This window comes from Telmatherina bonti, assembly GCF_933228915.1.
Source record: "Telmatherina bonti genome assembly, chromosome: 8".
Taxonomy (NCBI): domain Eukaryota; kingdom Metazoa; phylum Chordata; class Actinopteri; order Atheriniformes; family Telmatherinidae; genus Telmatherina; species Telmatherina bonti.
In genome coordinates, this window is record NC_136626.1 from 25651992 (window position 1) to 25672045 (window position 20054).

Genomic DNA, 20054 nt, shown 5'->3' on the forward strand with positions numbered 1-20054 from the left:
CTGTAAACAGATACTCTTCTACTTACACTCACAGATGATTGAATAATTCATAGCTGTCAGACTCCCACATCTTTAGCTTGCCTCTAGCACACTTTACATTTCCACCGGCTGGGTACAAGTACTCCAGCTTTCATCAGAGGTCTGTAATTGAAATTGTTCGTGACCATTTCTGTCAGCACTCTGACATGATTACTCAGTGACATTATCAACAACAGCAGCATTAGGCTGATGATGATTAGTTTCATGGTGATATAACAAAATGTCAAATGGCCCTTGCTGCTAACTCTACCTCTTTAATGAACATGTATTAGCATTGTCTGTTAATGTCATGTTTAGAGAAAGTTTGTTCTTTGTGAGGTCTCGGCATTTCATGCCACATCTGTCAGTGACTGACAGCTTGTGTGATCTGGCCCGTTTGAAATAAAAAAAATGAATGTGTGTGAACAGTGGCTTTCTACTTTTTTCCCCTTTATTTATGTTTTTTCTACACAAAGAAAAGAAAATGTGGTAACATCAACAGTGATCACAAACTATTTGCACCAAAACACTTATTTATTCAATAAAAAAAAAAAAGATGTCACACAATGTTTTACATATTGTTTGTCATAAGTAAATCCCAAATAAACCACTAAGTATACATAATAGCTCTTTCTTTTGACACCTATTTATTTAGCTTTACCTTCAAGGTAAACACAGTGAATAAAATCGATATAGGGATTAATAGGGTCATAATAAAAACAGTTTGGCACTCAGTTGCTGTCCTCGAAGCTGCCGTTGCTGCTGAAGGAAGAGCAGAACCTCATGGTGCTCATGGGATCAGAAACATATCCTGAAAGAAACATAAAAAAAACCCTGATACTCCGACTATCGTCTCATTATTTTGTAGTTAACATTAACAGTTTGAACAGGTTATTATTAACATGCACAAGATAAGTTGTTATTCAAATATTACAAGCTGATACTACTCCAGTTGTAAATCAAACTCACAAAAAGTTATTTAAACAAGGATGGACTAAAGAGTCATTCCAAACCTGCAGCTCCCTACTGTTTATATTGGATGCATTATACAATGTAAGTCAGGGATCTCTAAATCTGGTCGTCAGGGGCCGGTGTCCTGCAGGTATTGAATGTTTCCCTTCTGCAACACATCTGATTCAAATACTATTGATCACCACAGCTTGTTGTCAAGTTTTGCACATGTCTGTTAATGCCCAATTCATCTGAACCCGGTCTGTTGCTGCAGGGAAACATCTAATACCGGCAGGATCCTGGCCCTCGAGGAGTGGATTTGGAGATCCCTTTTGTGAGTTGATACATGAAATTTTCCGATTCAGTGATTAAAAGGGCCAATAGTATCGATCAAAATTGAAAATTTCTGTTAAATATTGATACAAGATTGCTTGTAAGATGGCCCTAAGGAAGAGCATATGAAGTTTACATTTGCGTTCTTCTGCAAACTAAAATGAACCATAATAAGTTGTTTTCCAAAGGTCTGGTCTGTAACTCCAATAAGGTCAGACTGTACTACCTTGGTGATTATAACAGCGTTCTATAAATATTTCAGGACCCAAAATGGGAGTAATATTCATACAATATCTTTAATGATTATAAATATAAATTTATTCTTTAAGATTTTCTTTTACAATATGTGAAATCTTTAAATCGAATATACAGAATATAGTACAGTCGTTTTTTTCTGAAGCAACACTACATGAGTTTCTGACCTTAAAATAGGTCTGACCTTAAAATAAGCCTTGCTTAATGGCTTACTGGCATTCATTATGTACATTTCCAGGAACATTGGTGCTATGCAGCATCCCAAAGCTGAGAAACTACTAATTTTTTTCCAGCCCAGGGCATTTGTGGTTTGCTTTTCACCACCACATACATGCTAGTAACACTTTGGCTTGCATTTGAATCATCAGAAGAAAGAAAGCAAGGAAAGTGAGAAGGTGACAGATTAAGAGATAGGACAAGAGTCAACATGTGACTGACTTTTACTGACTGGAGAGAGCTCAGAGAAGAGAAGCTGCATGGTGGATACCAAATTACTTTTCCTCATAGGCAGCCAAAGTGTGAAAATGTGCCAAAGTGCTCTGAAGTCGTCTTAAAAGAACAGTTTGTTTTTCACTTAAATGCCCGGTTGAGCTCAGGAATATTTAAATAATATTATCAAATAGTACTTTTGTAATTTGATATGAGTGGAAGTGATTGGCATGGTCTCCAATCAATTCTTTGCTTTTGAACTCTGAATTCTGTTAAATCAACATTGTATCCTGCCTGAATTTGTGATACAACGTAATACTGAATTGTTATACACTGAATTGATGTAATATTCTCTCACAATCCAATGTGATTTACATGCCTTATGTTGCAATGTTCAGCAGTCAAGACAAACGGACAGAAAACAACACCAGCTTCACCCAGACAGAGTTAAACTACTACATCTCTACCTTAAAAACATTACCAGTCAAGATGCAGTACATGTGTTCATGTATTCTGCAGACAAACCATTTCGATCGATAGGAGAGAACTGCATGTTCCTTCTGAGTTCTTCCAGTGAAAGGCCTCCAGAAGCTCGGCGGCGTTCACTGAAAATGAAAATGAATATCCTCAACCACATTCATTAATCCACTGCAAAACAATACGTGTCCAGAAATATACACTGCTACATTTACATGCAGGAAGACAGCGGAGATGGAGTAAGACACAAGCAGAAGACATTCAATATGTAACGCTTGATACACGCTGCTTTCCCTTTCTGCAGACTACTGCATGCAGAGTTCTTGAACTCTTCACTGGAACACAAATGAAGTCAGGACAGCATGATAACCTCACGTGGCTTGCTTCGTTCATAATGACCTTTTTGATGCTCCAACTCTTTCACAAAAGCATCTAAAAGAGGTCTGCCTTTTAAGTCAGGTTTGCATTACATTTGCTTTTCTTTGCTTTCATTTTGGTATCTGAAAACTCAAGTTTCCCCATTTTTACTCTGTCATTCCACTGGTTGTTAGAAGGAGACTTGGTTCAACAACTTGGTAAAAGTCCAGCAAAATTTGAAGTAAAAAAGATCTGCATGAATGTTTACTACTGAGGCCTTTTGGGTAAAGTTTATCCAATTATTTTATATATTAATCTTAGGCTTTTTAAAGGCTTAATTGAATACATTACAAAACTTTAAGAAATTACAATTAAAAATGCTTTGGTACATTGTGAAAGTTGATATAAATAAATGAACAAATAATAAATAGCTTTGCTTTAACTGTGCATTTAAAACAGCAGCCCGATCACAATTGGTGGCTTAGTCAAAAGAAAACCTTTAGAAAGAAATCTTCATGATCATGGCCTTAACCAGAGCCATCTTTTCTTAATAGCTGAGGATCAGCGGTGACCATTTATGCACTAAAATATTCTCAAGGTGGTACAGCTGGCCTACCTCTGAGTCCAGAAGGCATAGGCTCGAGTGTTGAGAGCGTACTCTAACTCAAAACGGGAGCGGAGGGCAGCCACATGGCTCCGGCCGGGTCCTCCTCGCCCAAGCAGGCAGTCAGAGGAAGAGGAGGGTGACAAGGAGCCACTGCTGTTGCTGGAGGCTGGGGACATCAGCTGCATTCACCAGAAGATAAATTAGCAAACCAGAAATTATTCAGTTAAAGTGATTCTGCAGCAGATGAGAATTTTATGAATATTTTATACCTCAACATTACACAGGCATTCCTCCAGGTTGGACACCACCTCAGAGAAATCGGGCCTGTCCTGAAAGTGAATAAACAAACTTCTTTGTTTCTTTTTTGATAGGCGTCAGTATTATCTCAAAAGAGACACGCAGGTGTAATGTCTCTAACACTCGTCTCTATTCTGTTTATTTCAGTCCACCCACACATGAAAGAAAGGTGAACTCTGCCTCTAGAAGCTTTAGATCCATTGCCTCACAGTAAAGGAACAAACACTGCCCCCCTCAGAGCTGTTCAATTATACATGGCATCCTCACATGGCAACCAAAGTGTGTCTGCGTCACAATAATCAAAACAAAGCCATGAAAACACAGATGAGTAAAATAAAACGCAACTGAACATTATAATCGGGAAAACTATAAACAGCTATTTATATTTGGTTGGTTATATTAACCTAAAAACTGCTCAATTTTACATTTTCAAATTCTAAAGGAAGTTAAATAAAACCTGCTGCAACACTAAGTCTACCTCAGACTTAAAATGAATGCATTTCTCTGTGTACAGTGTCGTATGTCATGGAGAAGTGGAGTACTGTGCAGGTGAGGCACCTGCTGGGTTATGTACATGTGAAATGTTGTTGCAACTCTTATGGAACAAAATGTCCTCATAAAGTTTCACTGGGACATGCAACCTCAAAGGCAGGCAAACAGGTGACTGGTTGGGTAACTTTCATTTGCAAACAGGAAGGAGATTTCCCACAGAGGGAGAAAAGTGCCAATTTGCTTGGCCCTGAAATAATATAACTTAATGAGGTAAAGAGGAAAACATCCCCGGCTAATTATGTGCATCACAGCACAGTGGGAGGATCATCCAGATCCTGTGTGCTCCTGTACATGAACAGTGGTGCAGAAATCTATCATCTGGGGACTCGCTTAATTCATTACTGCTGCATGAGCTTGAAGGATTGGCTGACTTGGCATCATTTGACTCTAACAACTCCAGTATAGCTAATGACACGGATGCAATTATAGTATTTTAAGAGTTCAAAACTTCAAAGCCCTTTCTGGTTGAGTACATGCCGGGCGCCAATCGAAACTACTTTATAGCTTCATGAAATGCATATCCAGTTATTATGAGGGTTGATTTCTCTTATAATCAGAGCTCAAATGTAACAGAGGAGGAAGTGAAAACAGGGCTTCTACCTCTGGACAGGAGTTCCAGCCTCTCAAAAGGAGTGCAGAGATGGGTTTGGGGATGGAGTAGCCAATAGGAGGCCGGATGTGATGGTAAGCCATGTCTGCAGCAGCAGCAGCTAAGAACAAAAAAAAGCATCTCAGGTTTAGCTGAAAATATCACATTTCTGAGCTTCTAAATCCAGAAAGTGAATGTTGTCTGAAAGATGTGAGAATATATCATAATACATGATTTTAAAAAAAAGTGATTTAAAACAAAAAAGTGTGTGTCTAAGTATCCTAACACAGCACCATGAAAGTAAATTCTTGTTAAAATTAATCTATTTCATTATAGAAACTAATATCCCCTGTGTTCTTAGTAAATGAATGACTTTTTTTTTTTTGCTGAATTTGGACTCTAAGTACTAAAATCCAGGTGATGTTGTAACTTGTGAGATTTATTCTGTCTTCATTATGTGAGGTAATGAAAGAAATCTGACGTAGTTGGAGCTCAATGCAGGGTGCATAGAGCCTCGAACCTAAAGGTTTTAAGTGTTCATTTCATATAAAGTTGTCCTTTGTCATCCAGCTGAGTGACTAAATGTTAGAAGTCACTATACATGCAAATCATGGACTGAACAATAATCAGAGTTTCGGTGAATATGAGAATAATCTGAGGAGATTTGACCAGGTTTCAAGTGAGCAAAGGGGATTTCTCCAGTGAGCAGCTCCCACAGACAGAGGGCGTAGCTGAACATGTCTGCCTTCACTGAGTAGCGTGTACACTGCGTGAACACCTCAGGAGCCATCCAGCGCAGGTTCTGCACAAACACAAACACAGACAGAGGCAGGGAGGTGCTCAGGTGATGAAAACTGCTGCAAAGAGACATTTGTTTGCAGACTAGATTTAAAAGAAAAGGCTTAAAATTGGTGTGTTTTTTTAGACATTAAATCACAGCAAACACACACACGTATAAAATGGAGCCCAATTACTGGGATAAACACTGCATCCTGGCAAGGGCAAGTAGTTTGTCACAACAAGCTGCTCCCAAGGGATGCAACACACTTAACATCAAACTGCAGGCAAAGCACTGTGTAATACTGAGTCAGCACATTCATGCAAAATCTGCATGTAGGCAGTTTTCTTTTGTAGCTAGGAGATAATTGATGACAGGTGCCAGCAGAAGCTCCGGCTTAAACTCACACAAAATAACAGCACATGCTTTTTTTTTCTCCCTCTTTTCAAAGTGACTTCTTCTCTTATTGAGTGAGAGGTATCTGGCTATCTAGGAGAAAACTTATATGATCAGGTTTTTGTATGTGCCAACAAAAATAAATCAAAAGGAGCAAACAGCACTTGCCCCTGGCTGCTTTGTCATGTTATCTTCTTCTACAGACTGTAGGAATCTGGATTCTGCAGAGGAAGAGAGGTGATGTGCAATGGTCATTTAAAAGCGGATAATAAAGAGAAAATCAATTATTGTAAACAATATCAAATCTTCCTCAGAATGCTGGCAAAGTGTGTTGTTACTTTACATTAAAATGCATGATCCTCACCTTAAAAAGGTGAGATGCTGTGTAAATGTTTAAAAAGTAAATAAAGACAGAATGTAATAGTTTACTTTATGCCTGCAACACTTTCTCAACACTTGTAGAGCTGTCTCACAATTTATCAGATTAAATGGCAAAAAATCAGTGGCGAGATAGTTGAAACTTTGACCTCTGTTTAATCTCAGCCTTTAAAATGTAATTAAACCGTAATAGAGAAAAACACATTTTCCTTTGGCGTTAAAGCCTTTTCAGACAAGGTTGCTCTCAGTTTCCATAATTATGTACCAATTTTGCAAGATGATGGAACTATTCTCAAGGAATCTTAAAATAACAGCATAAAAAATAAATAATTTTAGACATGGCCATTCTCATCTTCCATAATACACCTATTAGTTATTTAAATAAATACATCCAATTGTCAATTTGATAGGTTGTTATTGTACCAATTTTAACTACATACAGCTTATATGTATGATTAAATAAGGGGCCCTCCAAAAAACCTGAGAATGAACTTCTCAAATCAAAAAGAGGCTGAGGAGCAGCTTGTCTGACCAAAAAGTAACAATTACAAGCTATTAGTCTGTGTATGAGGATAGACGTGTCAGTAATGCGCTGACAAATACTGAATGTTTACTTAAATTATCCAGCAATGGCCACCATAAGCTTCGGGTCCAATATACTGTATATGTTAACGATCATAACTTTCTTTTTTTTGTGTGCAGAGCAAAGAAATAGCTTCCTTACCGCCAAAATCAGCCACCACTGCATGTCCATCCTCATAAAGCAGGATGTTGTGACTAGAAGGAAGATTCATTTGATTTTGGTGAAAGTAATAGGTTTAAGCCAGCAATACCAACCCACCACATGTCTTATTATTGCAGAACCAACCTGTTGAGGTCCCGGTGGATGATAGGCTGGGTGAGGTTGTGCAGGTACTCCATGCCCTTGGCCACATCGATGGCAATGATGAGCTTGGACTGCAGGTCGATAAGCCTGTCCATTGACACATCATTAAAGCTGCAACCACTTAGTGCCGGATCAATGGCTCCTGCCAATCACACACAGCACTTTACACAGATCAATAGGACAGTCTATAAAGACAGCACCTGGCCACACAGTTAGCAGAACACTTCATCTGGATCAATGATGATCCCGGTTACGGGGCAGAGATTGGTGAAAGGACATTTCCACGGATGATAATAAGACTTGACTGCACCATGCAAACATGCTTAGACTTCAGCACCAAATTACCTCTTAAAGCTGTTTGACCTCTGTTTATATCTAATTTCTCAGCACTGACAGTAACACATCACACTGCACCAGAACTTGTAATGAGTTGTTAAAGCTTTTTTCCATTAAGAGTCCGTTCAATAGAAACTCATGCAGAAAAGAGAACAACATGCCCGCCATCAGAGATCATTTGGTTAAGTTATTGGTTTGCAAGAATGATTGTAAGCCTGTATCAGTTCACATGACATGATGTAATAAGTTCACAATGGTGATACGTGTATAAGATTGGAGCTAATGAAATATGTTTATTTGATTGTACTAACAAGACTGTAAAACTACTGACACTCCTCCCCCAAACACAGACTTGTAAAAGCTAATTATTGAACTTCTTAAAAGAAAAACAAGACTGCAGGAGACATTAAAAGACTTATAAGGATGCATTTTGTGTCTTTGTGGTTGTTTTGTTTCCCTTTTATAATTTCTGTGTGCCGGAAATACTTTTGAATTAGTATTTGGCCTGTTTTACATATTTTTCATTTTTTCAAGTGCTGATATTGGTAAACATCTTTATCCAGTTGATTTGTTGTTACTCTGTCTCTTTGTTTTTAAACCTAGTCCCAGTACTTTTGTGCCACAACATTGTACTAAGACTGACTTTGTCCATGTTTGCAGTGAATTTGTATATATTGTCATTCTTGTTGAATTTAGTCACTGATATCCCTGCAGTTATTAAGTCTCTGCTCCTGGATTTCTTCTAAGCCTCTGCAAATGTTTCCCATCAGTTTGTGGTCATTTTGCGTTTCCTTTGCAAATGTTTTCATGTAAGTCTTTTTTGTTTTATTTGAGTTTCTTTGTAAGTTGTTTCTGAGTTTCTGACGCTGTTGGACTTACCAGTAATAAATGTTTGCTTACTGGGACGAATCTCTGAGGGAAATGTCAATATAGTGTGTTATGAACATGCAAAGACAACTGTGCGGGAGTTTGTTTCTTTCTAACCTCTTCTGCTCATGCAGCAGGGAGAACAATGAGCCTCCAGAGACGTACTGGGTAACAATGGCAAACTGACTAGGGTCATCCAAGCATGCCCCCACAAACTGGATGATGCAAGGGTGGTTGAGGCGACATAGGATGGAAACCTCTCTGCAGAACATATCCACGTCTGACTTTGAGCAGTATGTGTTGGCTCGATATCTGTGAACGAGTGAGAGTTACAGAACTCATATGTCTCTTCTTCTTCCTAACAGGGAGGCATGATAAATTATCTTTTTGTTTGTGTGGAAAAACAAGCAAAAAACAGAAAATACCGTTTTATAGCAACTATTTTATTTCTGCATTTTCCTCTGTAGACTCTCCCAAAGGAGCCTGCATGTGAAACACATCCACTCATCAATAACATTATCAGATTTGTAAGCACATCAGCTGAAAGGAAAAGCGAACAGGAATAGACATACCCGATCCGATAATTTCATTAAACTCAAGCTCAGACAGCTGAAGGTGGAAATGAGATGGAAGGCTGGCTCTGAGCACCAGAACTTCAGCTTTTTCTGAAAAAATACAAAAAAAAAACAACTGACCAGATCATTGTGTCAGTACACAGAGAGCTCACTGAAACAAACTGTATTACTTTTTTTTATGAACTACCATTTTTGAGATGACTCATACAAGCAAATTTGTTAATTGTTTCATTTAAGGTGCTGCAAAAGCTAACATCAGATCACATTTACATAATGCTTGCTGTGTTGAATATTGGTGTAGATGTGTGGGTCAATTATATTTAGCACTATGATAATTACCTTTGGGATTGTTCCAGACTTTAAACATTTTTCTCTGCCGATGAAAAATGTCAGTAATCCCCTTAGCCCCCCACATATGGTAGTTTTAGCAACTGATACTAGTTTCTCTCCAGTTAATTGTTGATATTTTAAAACATTTAACTTTCTAACTTTTCTAATGTATATTGATAGTTATATACTTCACACACTGAACAGTTTGTCAGGAAAACACAGCAGCCACCGTTTCTGTTACCAAGGAATCCGTGTCTAAACTGTTCCCTTGGTAACAGATACAGTGTGTGCAGCTGACAGTGATTTTAGGAAAGCTGCGGTGCTTCAGTCCCCTTCAGTACCTTTAGTCATGCTTTTAATCTTTCCAAGAGGAGATGGGACAGAAACGTAGGACCCATCTGGGAGACACAAACATTCATAGATGTTAATAAAGGATTGTCTACAGTTTTGTTGCAGGTGTTCAATTCTCAAGATGTGACTCACCCCCTCCTGGCTGAGAGTACTCATTACATGGAGAATCGTCTGGACGTTTGTAGTGTTTCAGTAAAGTGACAATGGCGTCATGACCTGAAAAAACATGGAGAGAGCACATTAGCAGGGGTTTTCTCAGTCTCTTCTGACATCCCCGTTCATGTTCATACACACCTTTTTCATATGCCCACATCAGGCATGTCTGCTCTTCTTTCTCCCCACTGGACCTGCTGGGATCGCAGGCCACAAGGTTCATGTCTGCCCCGCTGTCCAACAAGAATTGTACCAGGCGGATGTGTCCATGGAAGCAGGCGCTGTGTAAAGCTAAACAGTCACAGCACACACAAAGAGTGTGAACACAGTTTTCATTTCGTTGCACAGCAAACAGTTTTGATGTTCATTTTAAAGCATTTGAAGAGTCACCTGTGTGTCCGTCTCTGCCCTGATAGTTGATGCTCATGGCATTCTGGCTCATCAAGAATTTGACCATCTCTATGTCCTTACCAAAGGTGCATGCACTGTGACACAAAAAAAAGAGCTGCAGAGATTGCAGCTTAATAGTGGATAAAATCAACCAGCAGGGCTTGACAGTACCTGTGAAGTGCTGTTTCACTGAATATATTCTCCTTTGAAAGACTCTCTGTGCCAGAAAGCTGTATTATCTCCTTCACTGCAGCTAATTTGCCATTATAGCAGGCCCTGATGAAAAACAAAATTCAATGTTGACGTCTTCGGACAGAAAAGTAAAGAGGGTATGTGAGACTGCAAATCAGTTACAAGTGTAACGGTGTGTCCCCATAAATGTTGACAGAGTGAGGCTGAACTTCAGAGCTGCCTTGCAGAAGGAAGCGAACAATCTCATGGTGGCCAAAACGAGCACAGAAATGGAGAGGGACGTGATCTTCGTTGTCTTGGGCATTTACTGGTGAGAGGGGCACAGTCATTAGCAGAAACCCAACAATCTTCCATGCAGTCATGTTGAAATTAACCTCATTGTGGCTTTAGAAAAGGGAAATCAATAGATTTCAACTGTGGGTATACTGACAACAATAGCTATTAGAAAAATAGATCATAAATTAACACATGCTTGATTTGTAGATTAAATAAGTAAATCTTAACTCTCCGTCTTCAGTCTCACCATGAGCTTTGCTCACATCACCCATCAACAGTTTGATGATGCCAAGAAAACCTTTAGCTGCTGCCAAGTGCAGTGGCCGGTCCCCCACCTCACCACTCACATTCACATCTGCCCCAAACTTCAGCAGCAGCTTTGCCACCTGGAAGCCAGAAAGTAAGAGGAAGAACTGTTAAAAAATAATTTGAGGGAAAATGTTTTGGGATTTCAGATTAATGCGCCATTCACCTGTTCATGACCATTATAGGAGGCAATGTGCAGCGGGGTGAAAAACACTGCATCCTGTACATTGACATAAGCTCCATGCTGCAGGAGTATATCTGCGGCCTGGTGGGGGGGGGGGAAATCAGCAAGGATATATAGAATCACAACATCAGCACAGTCCATTGTTTGCTTATTTCCTCTCACCTCGTGATGGCCAGCCAGAGTGGCAACATGCAAGGCTGTGAGGGCACCACATCCCACCTGCTGCACATCTGAGCCACCATGGAGGAGTGCAGTCACCAGTTCTGCATTGTCCTGCATCATGCAAACAGAACAAGAGATCATCCTCAGATCAGTTTTATGCTAAATTCATCTTCACAGTCATTCTTGCACGGTTTCATCAGGCTTATGTGTGTAATTGTACTCCACCTTGTGGTAACACTAAAAAAGCTCTCAACTATATGACAAATTTAAAAGAAAGAAACTTTAAAAGAAACACGTCTCTCTTTAGTTTCCTTCACCTTGTAAGCAGCCAGGTGAAGTGCAGTGAAGCCGTTCCTGCTCAGCCTAGAAGGACGCAGGCCTTTGAGAATCAGGGTGCGTATATGGGCCTTGTTGCCTGGATACAAAATGATTAGATGACGTAGTAATAAAACATTTCACTCAACAAAACTTCCTGCAAATTGTGAATGAAATAACAAAGCGGAGTAAAACATAAGCCAAAAGAGAAAAGCAAACCCCCTGAACTGTTTAAGTTCTGCTGAAACCTTAACTTGTATTTGTCTAACATGTATATCTGACCTTCATGTTGTATTTATTTTTCTTTCATTGTTTACTTTTATACCGCTGACACCAGAAAGGTCATCCAGAGACAATAATGCCAGCCAGCACCACAGTAATCCTTCCTTCCACTGTCACAATTTGCTGAGGAGTTATTAATAGACGCTATAGCCATGCATACCTCCACATACGCAGCAGAGATGCAGCAGCGACAGCCCCTTCTCTGTCCGGTAGCTCACGTTCACCTTCTGAAAAGCCTCATCAGAACTGCACCACAGAAATTTAACATCACCTGCTTGTGAAAATGACAAACCTTCTGATACAGAAGAGAAACTGAACTAAACAGAACGTCAGACTCGTCAGATTAGTTCACATAATGACTGATAAGGATTGATAGTCACTACTAGTGTTTGTCACCTGAAAGCAAGTTTAAGGTCTGCCTGCTGACTCTCTGGCAGCTGGAAGTCATCCTCTAGTTTCTCGATGATTACAGAATAGGACTCACCCACCTTCTTCTTCCACTCATCTTCATGAAAACATTGACAGAACCAAACTAAATTGACATTCTCATAACAAGCATGGGGAATTATTGAATAGTTTAGTTAATACTGTATATTTGTGAATTAGCAGCCATAAAATGTCAATATTGAAGTCCAAACAGATCTTCCTTACATATCCAAATGCAAACTTGCTTTTCAGTTCTCTGGAGACATGAATGACATTTTAAAATAACTCCAAAACATTACCTGTGCACGTCTGAGATGGTCTTGATTTGTAATTTCCCATTGAAGGCGTCCTTCAATTTATATGTGCTACGGTGAACTAAAGCAAAGCAGGAAGAAAGTCTCTCACTTTGCCACTATTGCATCGGCCCAGATAAAGGGGGAGATCACGGCTGTCGACTAAAAATAAACTCGTAAGCGGAATGCTTCACAACTATGACAAGCCATCTCACTCCACTGTGTACAGTTTAAAAGAAAGCAGGTGACCAGTGTGCTGTACGGCCTGATAAAGACAAGCAGGATGCAGAAGAGTCTGCATGATGGTCTGAAAACAAACTCCCAGTTTGTTTTTGTTTTTTTCCTTTAGTAGCAGCACATTTAAAGAAAAAAAATCTCACACAGCTTTTCATAGTGTTGTACATAAGTTTTATTTTCAGTTTTTGACTCTTTTTTTTTTTTTTTCCCTGGCGCTGCCGAAAAGTGCTTGAAACACTCAATAAAAATCAAAATGTTTAAGTTGTTTTTCAAAGAGGTCATACACTAAAATGACTTTTCCCTCCTTGTGCCACTTGTTGCATTACATGTTTGTGTATATAAAAGTTTGGCAAAGTAACAAAGCCAAAAGTCCTCCCTAAAGAGACAACCACTCCCTTACATAAACACACTCATCCTGAACTGACTGACTGACTATTTATTCTGTAACTTATTGACATTACCGTGTCATACATTTGCATATGACCTGCCTCCGTGTTCATCTGCTCAATGTGTGTTGCTGGCTTAAAGAGGGGTACAAGACTTGTCAGGCACTGAGAATTTCAATTCCCTGTGATAAATTTTTTATTATTAATGCTAATTGTGATTCATTTTAACTGTTATATTACATTTAAAAAAAATTAATAATTGCATGATAATGCAGAATACCAATAATTTATCGAAGACAACATTTTATAGAAGACCATAATTTGCCCCAAACAAGCCAGACTTGCTTATAAACTTTTAAAGTGATCTACAAAAAATTTCCAGCTTCCTGAAGGTCTTTAAAAAAAAGTTTTTCTCAGGACACGGTGGCTGTTTTTCACTCACTTTCAGTCCAGTCTTTGTACCTGACAATTTACAGAGAAATATATATTTTGTTTTCTAACCTGATTAAGACTGACCTACTCACTGTTCAAGTAAAAAGCACATAACTCCAGAGATCAGCGGGTGATGTGACTAAATATAAAAGAACACGAGCTTCCAGTTATAAATGGTGCCTTCAGGTACTTTGCTAGGAATGTACAAGCTGTACCTTTAGAAAATGCCAAAGATGTCAAAGTTTGACAGGCATAAAATGTTTTTTGCACCAATAAATTGCTGGGGAAGTTTGGCATCTCTCAGAATGATGTGAAGTCTGGATGATGAAATTGGACAAGTGGAGCATAAAGGAAATTGCCTGAAAAAGCGTCGGGAAATAATCCAGACCTGACATGATCTGAGAAATGCATCTAAACCTCTACACTGTAACTACTATTGAATCAAACCTCATCAGAAATCATCCCAGTAAAAGTTGGCTGCCAAGAAGCATTTCATCAGATAGGGACACATACTGAGTTATGCCAAATGATCAACATACTGAACTGTAAACTCTGTGGCAACAGATCTTGTGAAGTGATTAATCCTAGCGACAGCCTGGACTTCAGCATTATTAAAGCAGTATGAGATCATCTTGATAAGAGAACAGAATAACAACAGAAAACATCCAAAGAAGAGATTAGAAATAACCTTTGATAAGCTTGTCTAGCTATTTCTAGAAGAAAGCTTTTTTTAAGTGTAAAAGTCTAAAGACTTCCAACACATTAAATATTGACTTTTTTTTCTCACATACTATATTTATATTTTTTATGTTCTAGAAACAAACATTTTCCCCGATTATCCTGGCAATACATAAAAAATACAGGTTCTCTCAAGATTTCTGCCCAGTCCTGAACATCAGTGTTTTAATCCATCACTCTCCTCTGTGTGATGTCATCACGTAATCTCTTCCTGAGCATCAACATCTCCTCCAGATTCTTACATTGTAAGCACTCCTGCATTGACATTAGACGTGTGTCTTTGGGCAGAGGGCTTGTAGAGCCACTCAGGATGGCCCGCAGCATCTCAAGAGACACTGAGAACGAGCTTTCTTGACTGGAGCAAACAGGAAACAAACAGGCGTTCCACAAGCTACAGCTGGATGCATCACCAGAGAACCTCAAGGCTTCATTCTCCACTTCCCAGTAAGACAGACACTGTGCCAGACTGAAGCCAAAAAGCTTCAACTCTTCCATGTATGCAGGGGCTTCCACACTGTGCTTCAGGTTGTCTTTAATTCCAAAGAAGACAGTAACAAACCTGGTTTGATTCTGGTGTTTCACACACAGCGAGTGCATGAAGGTTCCAGCTGGCACTGAGAGGCCTGGACTAACCCAGCAGCTGCTGATGATGGAGCCTCCACCTACAGATACCCCTGCTCCCAGTCTGGAGTACTCCACCACTGATCCAGCTCCCACAGAGCAACTGGGATTGAGAACACTGTACATTATACAGCAGCCAGATGCACACCCAGAGTTTTTATTGACATGTACACTGAAGGTGGATGACAAGAGACCAAGTTCACTTCTCAGCTCCTCATCCTCAGTCAGGTGGAAGAGGTACTCTGAAGTGGTTCCGATGTGATAAAACTTGGAGTTATTCAGGAGAATGACATGCAGGGGAGTCCCTTTGAGAAGATGGAAGATCTTTTCACGGACTTTGACCAGGCTGCTCTCCTCTTTGGTGACATTAGCAGTGTTGTTGGTATACTCTATTGTGGCTTTAGGCCCCAGTGCCTGAAGGAAATCTCCATATGCATCTATCTCACAATCCAAAGGTCCTAACTCTTTCAGCAGGCTCAGAAGAGACTTTGCGGTATCAAAGTCAATATAATATGTGCTGTCAGTGTAGACAAATTCACCCTCAAACATTGAAAACAGTCCACTTTTCCTCTTACACACAGCTCCACTTTCACGCATCTTATCAATACTTGGCTTGTGTAGGAAATGCAGACAAGAAGCATTCTCCATTTCAGGGTAAGATGACTTTTCACGTGGATGCAACACAAACACACCGTGGGTAGTTCCAACAGAGAGTGGGGAGGGGTGGGCTAAAGCTGTGAAGCCAGGTTTGTCAAACTTCACACTCTCTTCCTCTGCAACACTATAAAGCTCAATGTCATCAGCACAGGTCACCAGGATGCCGGGCTTCATTTGTGAAGGGAAATCCACATACATGGCTAGTTTCAGTTCCAACATCTGGTAGATGGGGTCACCCAATGGAAAAGCTATGAAGATTTTTCCCAGAGCGCTAGCACTGGGTAGACGCTGACTGAAACCACCTGAAACAAAAGTGAGAATTTTACATAGAGCACGATGCATTATGTAAAGATTCTGAGCATTTGTAATGCTTTGCAATTTACCATTTATTTCCATGTTATTGAGCTTTTCTGTTATTTAATTTCAAAAGCTGAAACCAATTATTCATAATTTTTAAGGAAATTATTTAAGTATGATGGTGACTGAATGTTTTTTTTTGTGTGTATTTACAGTGTTATTATGCTTTTGTTTCTTGTTCATACATGAAAACAAATCAACTGAAGTGAGTGAAACAAGTATACTGCACAGAGCTGCACAGTAATCTGGACCTTTTTTTTTTTATATATAAAAGATCCCAGAGCACTGACTATTAATCCAGGTCCTGGAGAGACCCTGTCTTTATTGCTTTATGTTCATTACCTACTCCAGCACACCTGATGTAAATGGGCCATTAGACATGACTGAATTGTGGTTTCTGCTTAAAAAGGTTACAATGTAGGTGGAATGACCAATGAGTATTTCAGTAGATGCCAGTATAAACGATGTTTGAATTTAACTAGTGAAATACTTAACATAAATTTATGTTAAGCTTCCTTTATGATCTTCTTTACTATGAGATGCTTATGAAATACAATGTTGCCTCACAATTCTTCAGTACTAGAATCATTAGAAAACATTTAGAGAACAATAAATTTATTCCACTTCAATAACAAACACTTAGCGATTAACAACCAAGGTTAATTGATAGGTGAATTCATGACACTGTTGCAGCCCCAATGACATAGATTAATTTTTTTCTGCCATAGAGAAAACGCAGAAACAGAAAAGTGAACATACCTGCATGGATCAGGATGACTCTCATTCTGTTCAGAGCTTTCCCATAAATGTCATTTAGTTGCTGCAGAGCATACAGAGTGGAGCCTCCATTCCCTTAAAAAACAGAGGAAAAAATAAGAAATGTACTTTATTAAACGTGAGACAGTTGAATTAGATCAGTAGTTTACCATGTGTTTAACTTGCCTATTTTATATCCAGGAGGATCTGAAAAGACCTTATAGTGAGTTCCCAGAGGAAGCTCCTTTCTGTCAATCTTCTCGCCAATCTGTAGCTCATAGGCTTTTCTCTGGCTGTCATCCACAGCTGTTATTACCACAACATCCCAAAACTCCCCGGGCTGCACCTCTCGGCCTTCGGGTAAAGCAAAGGAAAAGTTGGGTTTACTGAAATACATACAAAAGTCAGATAAATAGAAAACAAAACTCACCGCGCAGAGAGTTTAGTTTCCTGAGCTTTTCCTTTGTAGAGGTTTGTAGCTTTCTGGTACACTCCTGGCTCATACTGGCACTTCCTATGTTAAGTATGTCGAGCTGGAACAATGTAAGGTAAGTTATTTATTGTGTGTATTCACACAAAACTGTGCTGTTTGAGATAGTTTCTTACTTCCGGGTGTGGTCACGTGGTCAACAGTTCTAAAGCGGAAGCGCGAGCACTAAAAAGCCAAGACAGAACTGCTTTGACTGGATTTTTTACGTCTTTTTTTCTAAATTGAAGTATTTTAACTAATGCACATTACGTTTTCCCTTTCGCTTTTCGTCCTACACAAGATAATAGACTCAATTCAATTTGTCGCCAGTGTATAAATAGTCGATCGTCAACTTCAATTAATGGGTCCACACCATTTACTGCCTGTGTGAGCCGGCGTCGAGTCAGGTGGGAGGAGTTTTCATTCTATTTTATACGGACATGAGTTGTGATGAGCCGCTCAGACCCGACTGGTTGTTAGGCGAGAACGCCCCTTTTAACCTCACGAGTTGGACAAACAAATCACTATGGGTTTGCAAATAAACTTGGAAAATGTTCCAACTCAATAAATAACTTTGTTGGCGTGTGGCTTTCATTTAAGATCGACAGATAACATTGCACTATTATGAGTCCTAAATCAACTTCTGCTGATTCAGATTTTTTCCAGCTGATCTAGGTAGAAAAGTTCCATGGTCTTGATTTGTTTTCATTTCATTTCTTAATATGACTTCCAATGGACACTTGCACTTTGCAGACTTCAGCATGAACGAAGCATTTACGTACAAAATTGTACATTTAACGTTAAATTTGTTTAATTATTTTTGTGATCAACGTTTACCTGAAAGATCCATGCCTCCTTTATTTTGGGAAAGCTTCTTTCCATCGACAGGCGTTTCCCCCTTCATGAAAGCGACAAACTCCTTCGCTGCTAGCCACCATTTCTCCCCGGGTCATCACCCGGTTAATGTAAAGGAGCGGACCCAGTCAAACTTATTTATAAAACATTTACTTACAAAAGATACAAAACAGATACAAAATTGTGCTTCAAATTAAAAAAGTACCATGGACCACAAATCAGCTAGTGACACAGCTATGATAAATAGCATATAGGCTACATTTAAATAATAATCAAATAACAAAGATAAGCAAATAAGACATTATAAAATTGGAAGGAAAAAATGGCATAAAGGATGGTGGGGAAAAATGTTTAGGCTACCTGGAAAGTTCATTAAAGTAAAAATAATTCATATGATATGCTAAAACGATAATCAATTAAAAGCCTGTACCAAAACTGTTGGTCCTAAGTTAACCCTAAAAAAAATCTGCACTATGTACCTCAGTGGAAGGTTGTACCACAGGCAGGGCCATAAACACAGATGTCTATCCATGGGCTCTTGTCCTGATAAGAGACCACCCTTGACATCCTGAGGACTGTGGAATAAGAAGCAACAAACAATAAATAATTTAAGTGTTTTCTGCGGGACATTTGATAAGCTACTAACATTTGACACCAAAAGACAAGGAAAAAAAAAATTGATGAAATAAGCATTTTAAGATCCCATATTATATGCCATAATCCTTAGGACACTTGATCCCTCCCCAGGGGGGATTTGTAGAAACATTAGAGCTGAAACTTGTCAGTGTGGTTCTGCTGCATCTGTTTGATATTGTAAACATAAGTAGGTCGAAATCCTAATTTCAACAAACAGAATTAGTGACTTTAACTCAGCCTCTCATATGAAGCCAATCCAAATTAAAGTTCATCATTAGCTGCATTGATTAGGGAAAAAAAATGATCATTTGAGTACAGCGCTTCTGCTGCATTATATTAGTTTTTATTTTTTAAACTAAGTTGAATAAAATTGCATAAATAAATAATATTTATTTTTTAATGTTGTATATTAATAAAATACAAATATTGAACTTTAAACTTTTTTCCCCTCAACTTGTAGTGCGCTTTTGTTCTGACCTATTTTATTTCCCAACATGTCTAATAAGAAGCTGCACTCATGTTGAAAAGATTTTTATTTTCTAATACTGATATATTAATAGGTATTGCACTAAAAGAAAAAAACAATCCATCCAGGTCCTGACTGCTAACACGTTGGCTGAGATCAGACGTCTTAGTTAATCCAATCTGCCAAACTCCACCATAAAAAAACCACAGGCACCTGGCTTTCTGCAAGAAACTGGAGGCCTGTTCTGGGTGAAATCTTCAGTGTGTGCGTGAGGTCCTGAGCCCCGTACTTACACAGCTTCTTCTTGTTTTCATGTTTAGGTCTCTCGGAAGCACCTTAAGCATAAAAAGATCATTGTAGAGCAAATTATAGAAAGCAGACACAGCTACAAAATCCTTCAAAGTACTGTGGTCTAAGGTTGTGGGAAAAGCTCAAATTTGACCCTTTCAGTCAAACCAACCCATCTGCTGGTTTTGTGCATCTATAACAGCTTTGGAATCAAGAATACAGCTGCAAGCTGTGTTTTACTTTGCTTTTTTTCCTTAATAAAAAAATGGTTAAGGAATGGGAAGAATGCGAGGGGGAGGGGTACACAATGCAACACAACAGCTTACTGAACACAGTCCACTGCTGTATTGTGTTTAATTGTTTAGTTATATCTTGAAGTGACATCTTGATCATTGAATATCCACATACTACACAA

At 39.0% G+C, this 20054-nt stretch overlaps 2 protein-coding genes across 3 annotated transcripts; both read right to left on the bottom strand.

The window, feature by feature from the left end:
• Positions 1-539: 539 nt before the first annotated feature.
• On the bottom strand, positions 540-12859 carry tnni3k (TNNI3 interacting kinase). 2 transcript variants are annotated; one of them, XM_079245741.1, is made up of 25 exons: positions 12748-12859; positions 12419-12527; positions 12183-12268; positions 11743-11840; positions 11426-11536; positions 11246-11344; positions 11021-11159; positions 10660-10804; positions 10477-10581; positions 10306-10400; positions 10057-10206; positions 9895-9978; positions 9753-9809; positions 9079-9171; positions 8932-8989; positions 8624-8818; positions 7286-7390; positions 7142-7194; positions 6208-6260; positions 5535-5667; positions 4877-4986; positions 3697-3756; positions 3437-3606; positions 2512-2591; positions 540-829 (listed from the first exon to the last, which is right to left on the bottom strand). In XM_079245741.1, the coding sequence occupies exons 1-25, from the start codon at positions 12785-12787 to the stop codon at positions 750-752; spliced, it is 2508 nt and encodes an 835-aa protein (XP_079101867.1). In that variant the 5' UTR covers positions 12788-12859; the 3' UTR covers positions 540-749. The 2 variants fall into 2 exon arrangements, with proteins under 2 accessions (XP_079101867.1, XP_079101866.1); XM_079245740.1 differs by having other exon boundaries at positions 11246-11536.
• A 1810-nt stretch (positions 12860-14669) lies between these two features.
• On the bottom strand, positions 14670-17435 carry fpgt (fucose-1-phosphate guanylyltransferase). The gene is made up of 4 exons (XM_079245742.1): positions 17356-17435; positions 17112-17279; positions 16929-17021; positions 14670-16114 (listed from the first exon to the last, which is right to left on the bottom strand). The coding sequence occupies exons 1-4, from the start codon at positions 17426-17428 to the stop codon at positions 14700-14702; spliced, it is 1749 nt and encodes a 582-aa protein (XP_079101868.1). The 5' UTR covers positions 17429-17435; the 3' UTR covers positions 14670-14699.
• Between the last annotated feature and the right edge of the window lie 2619 nt (positions 17436-20054).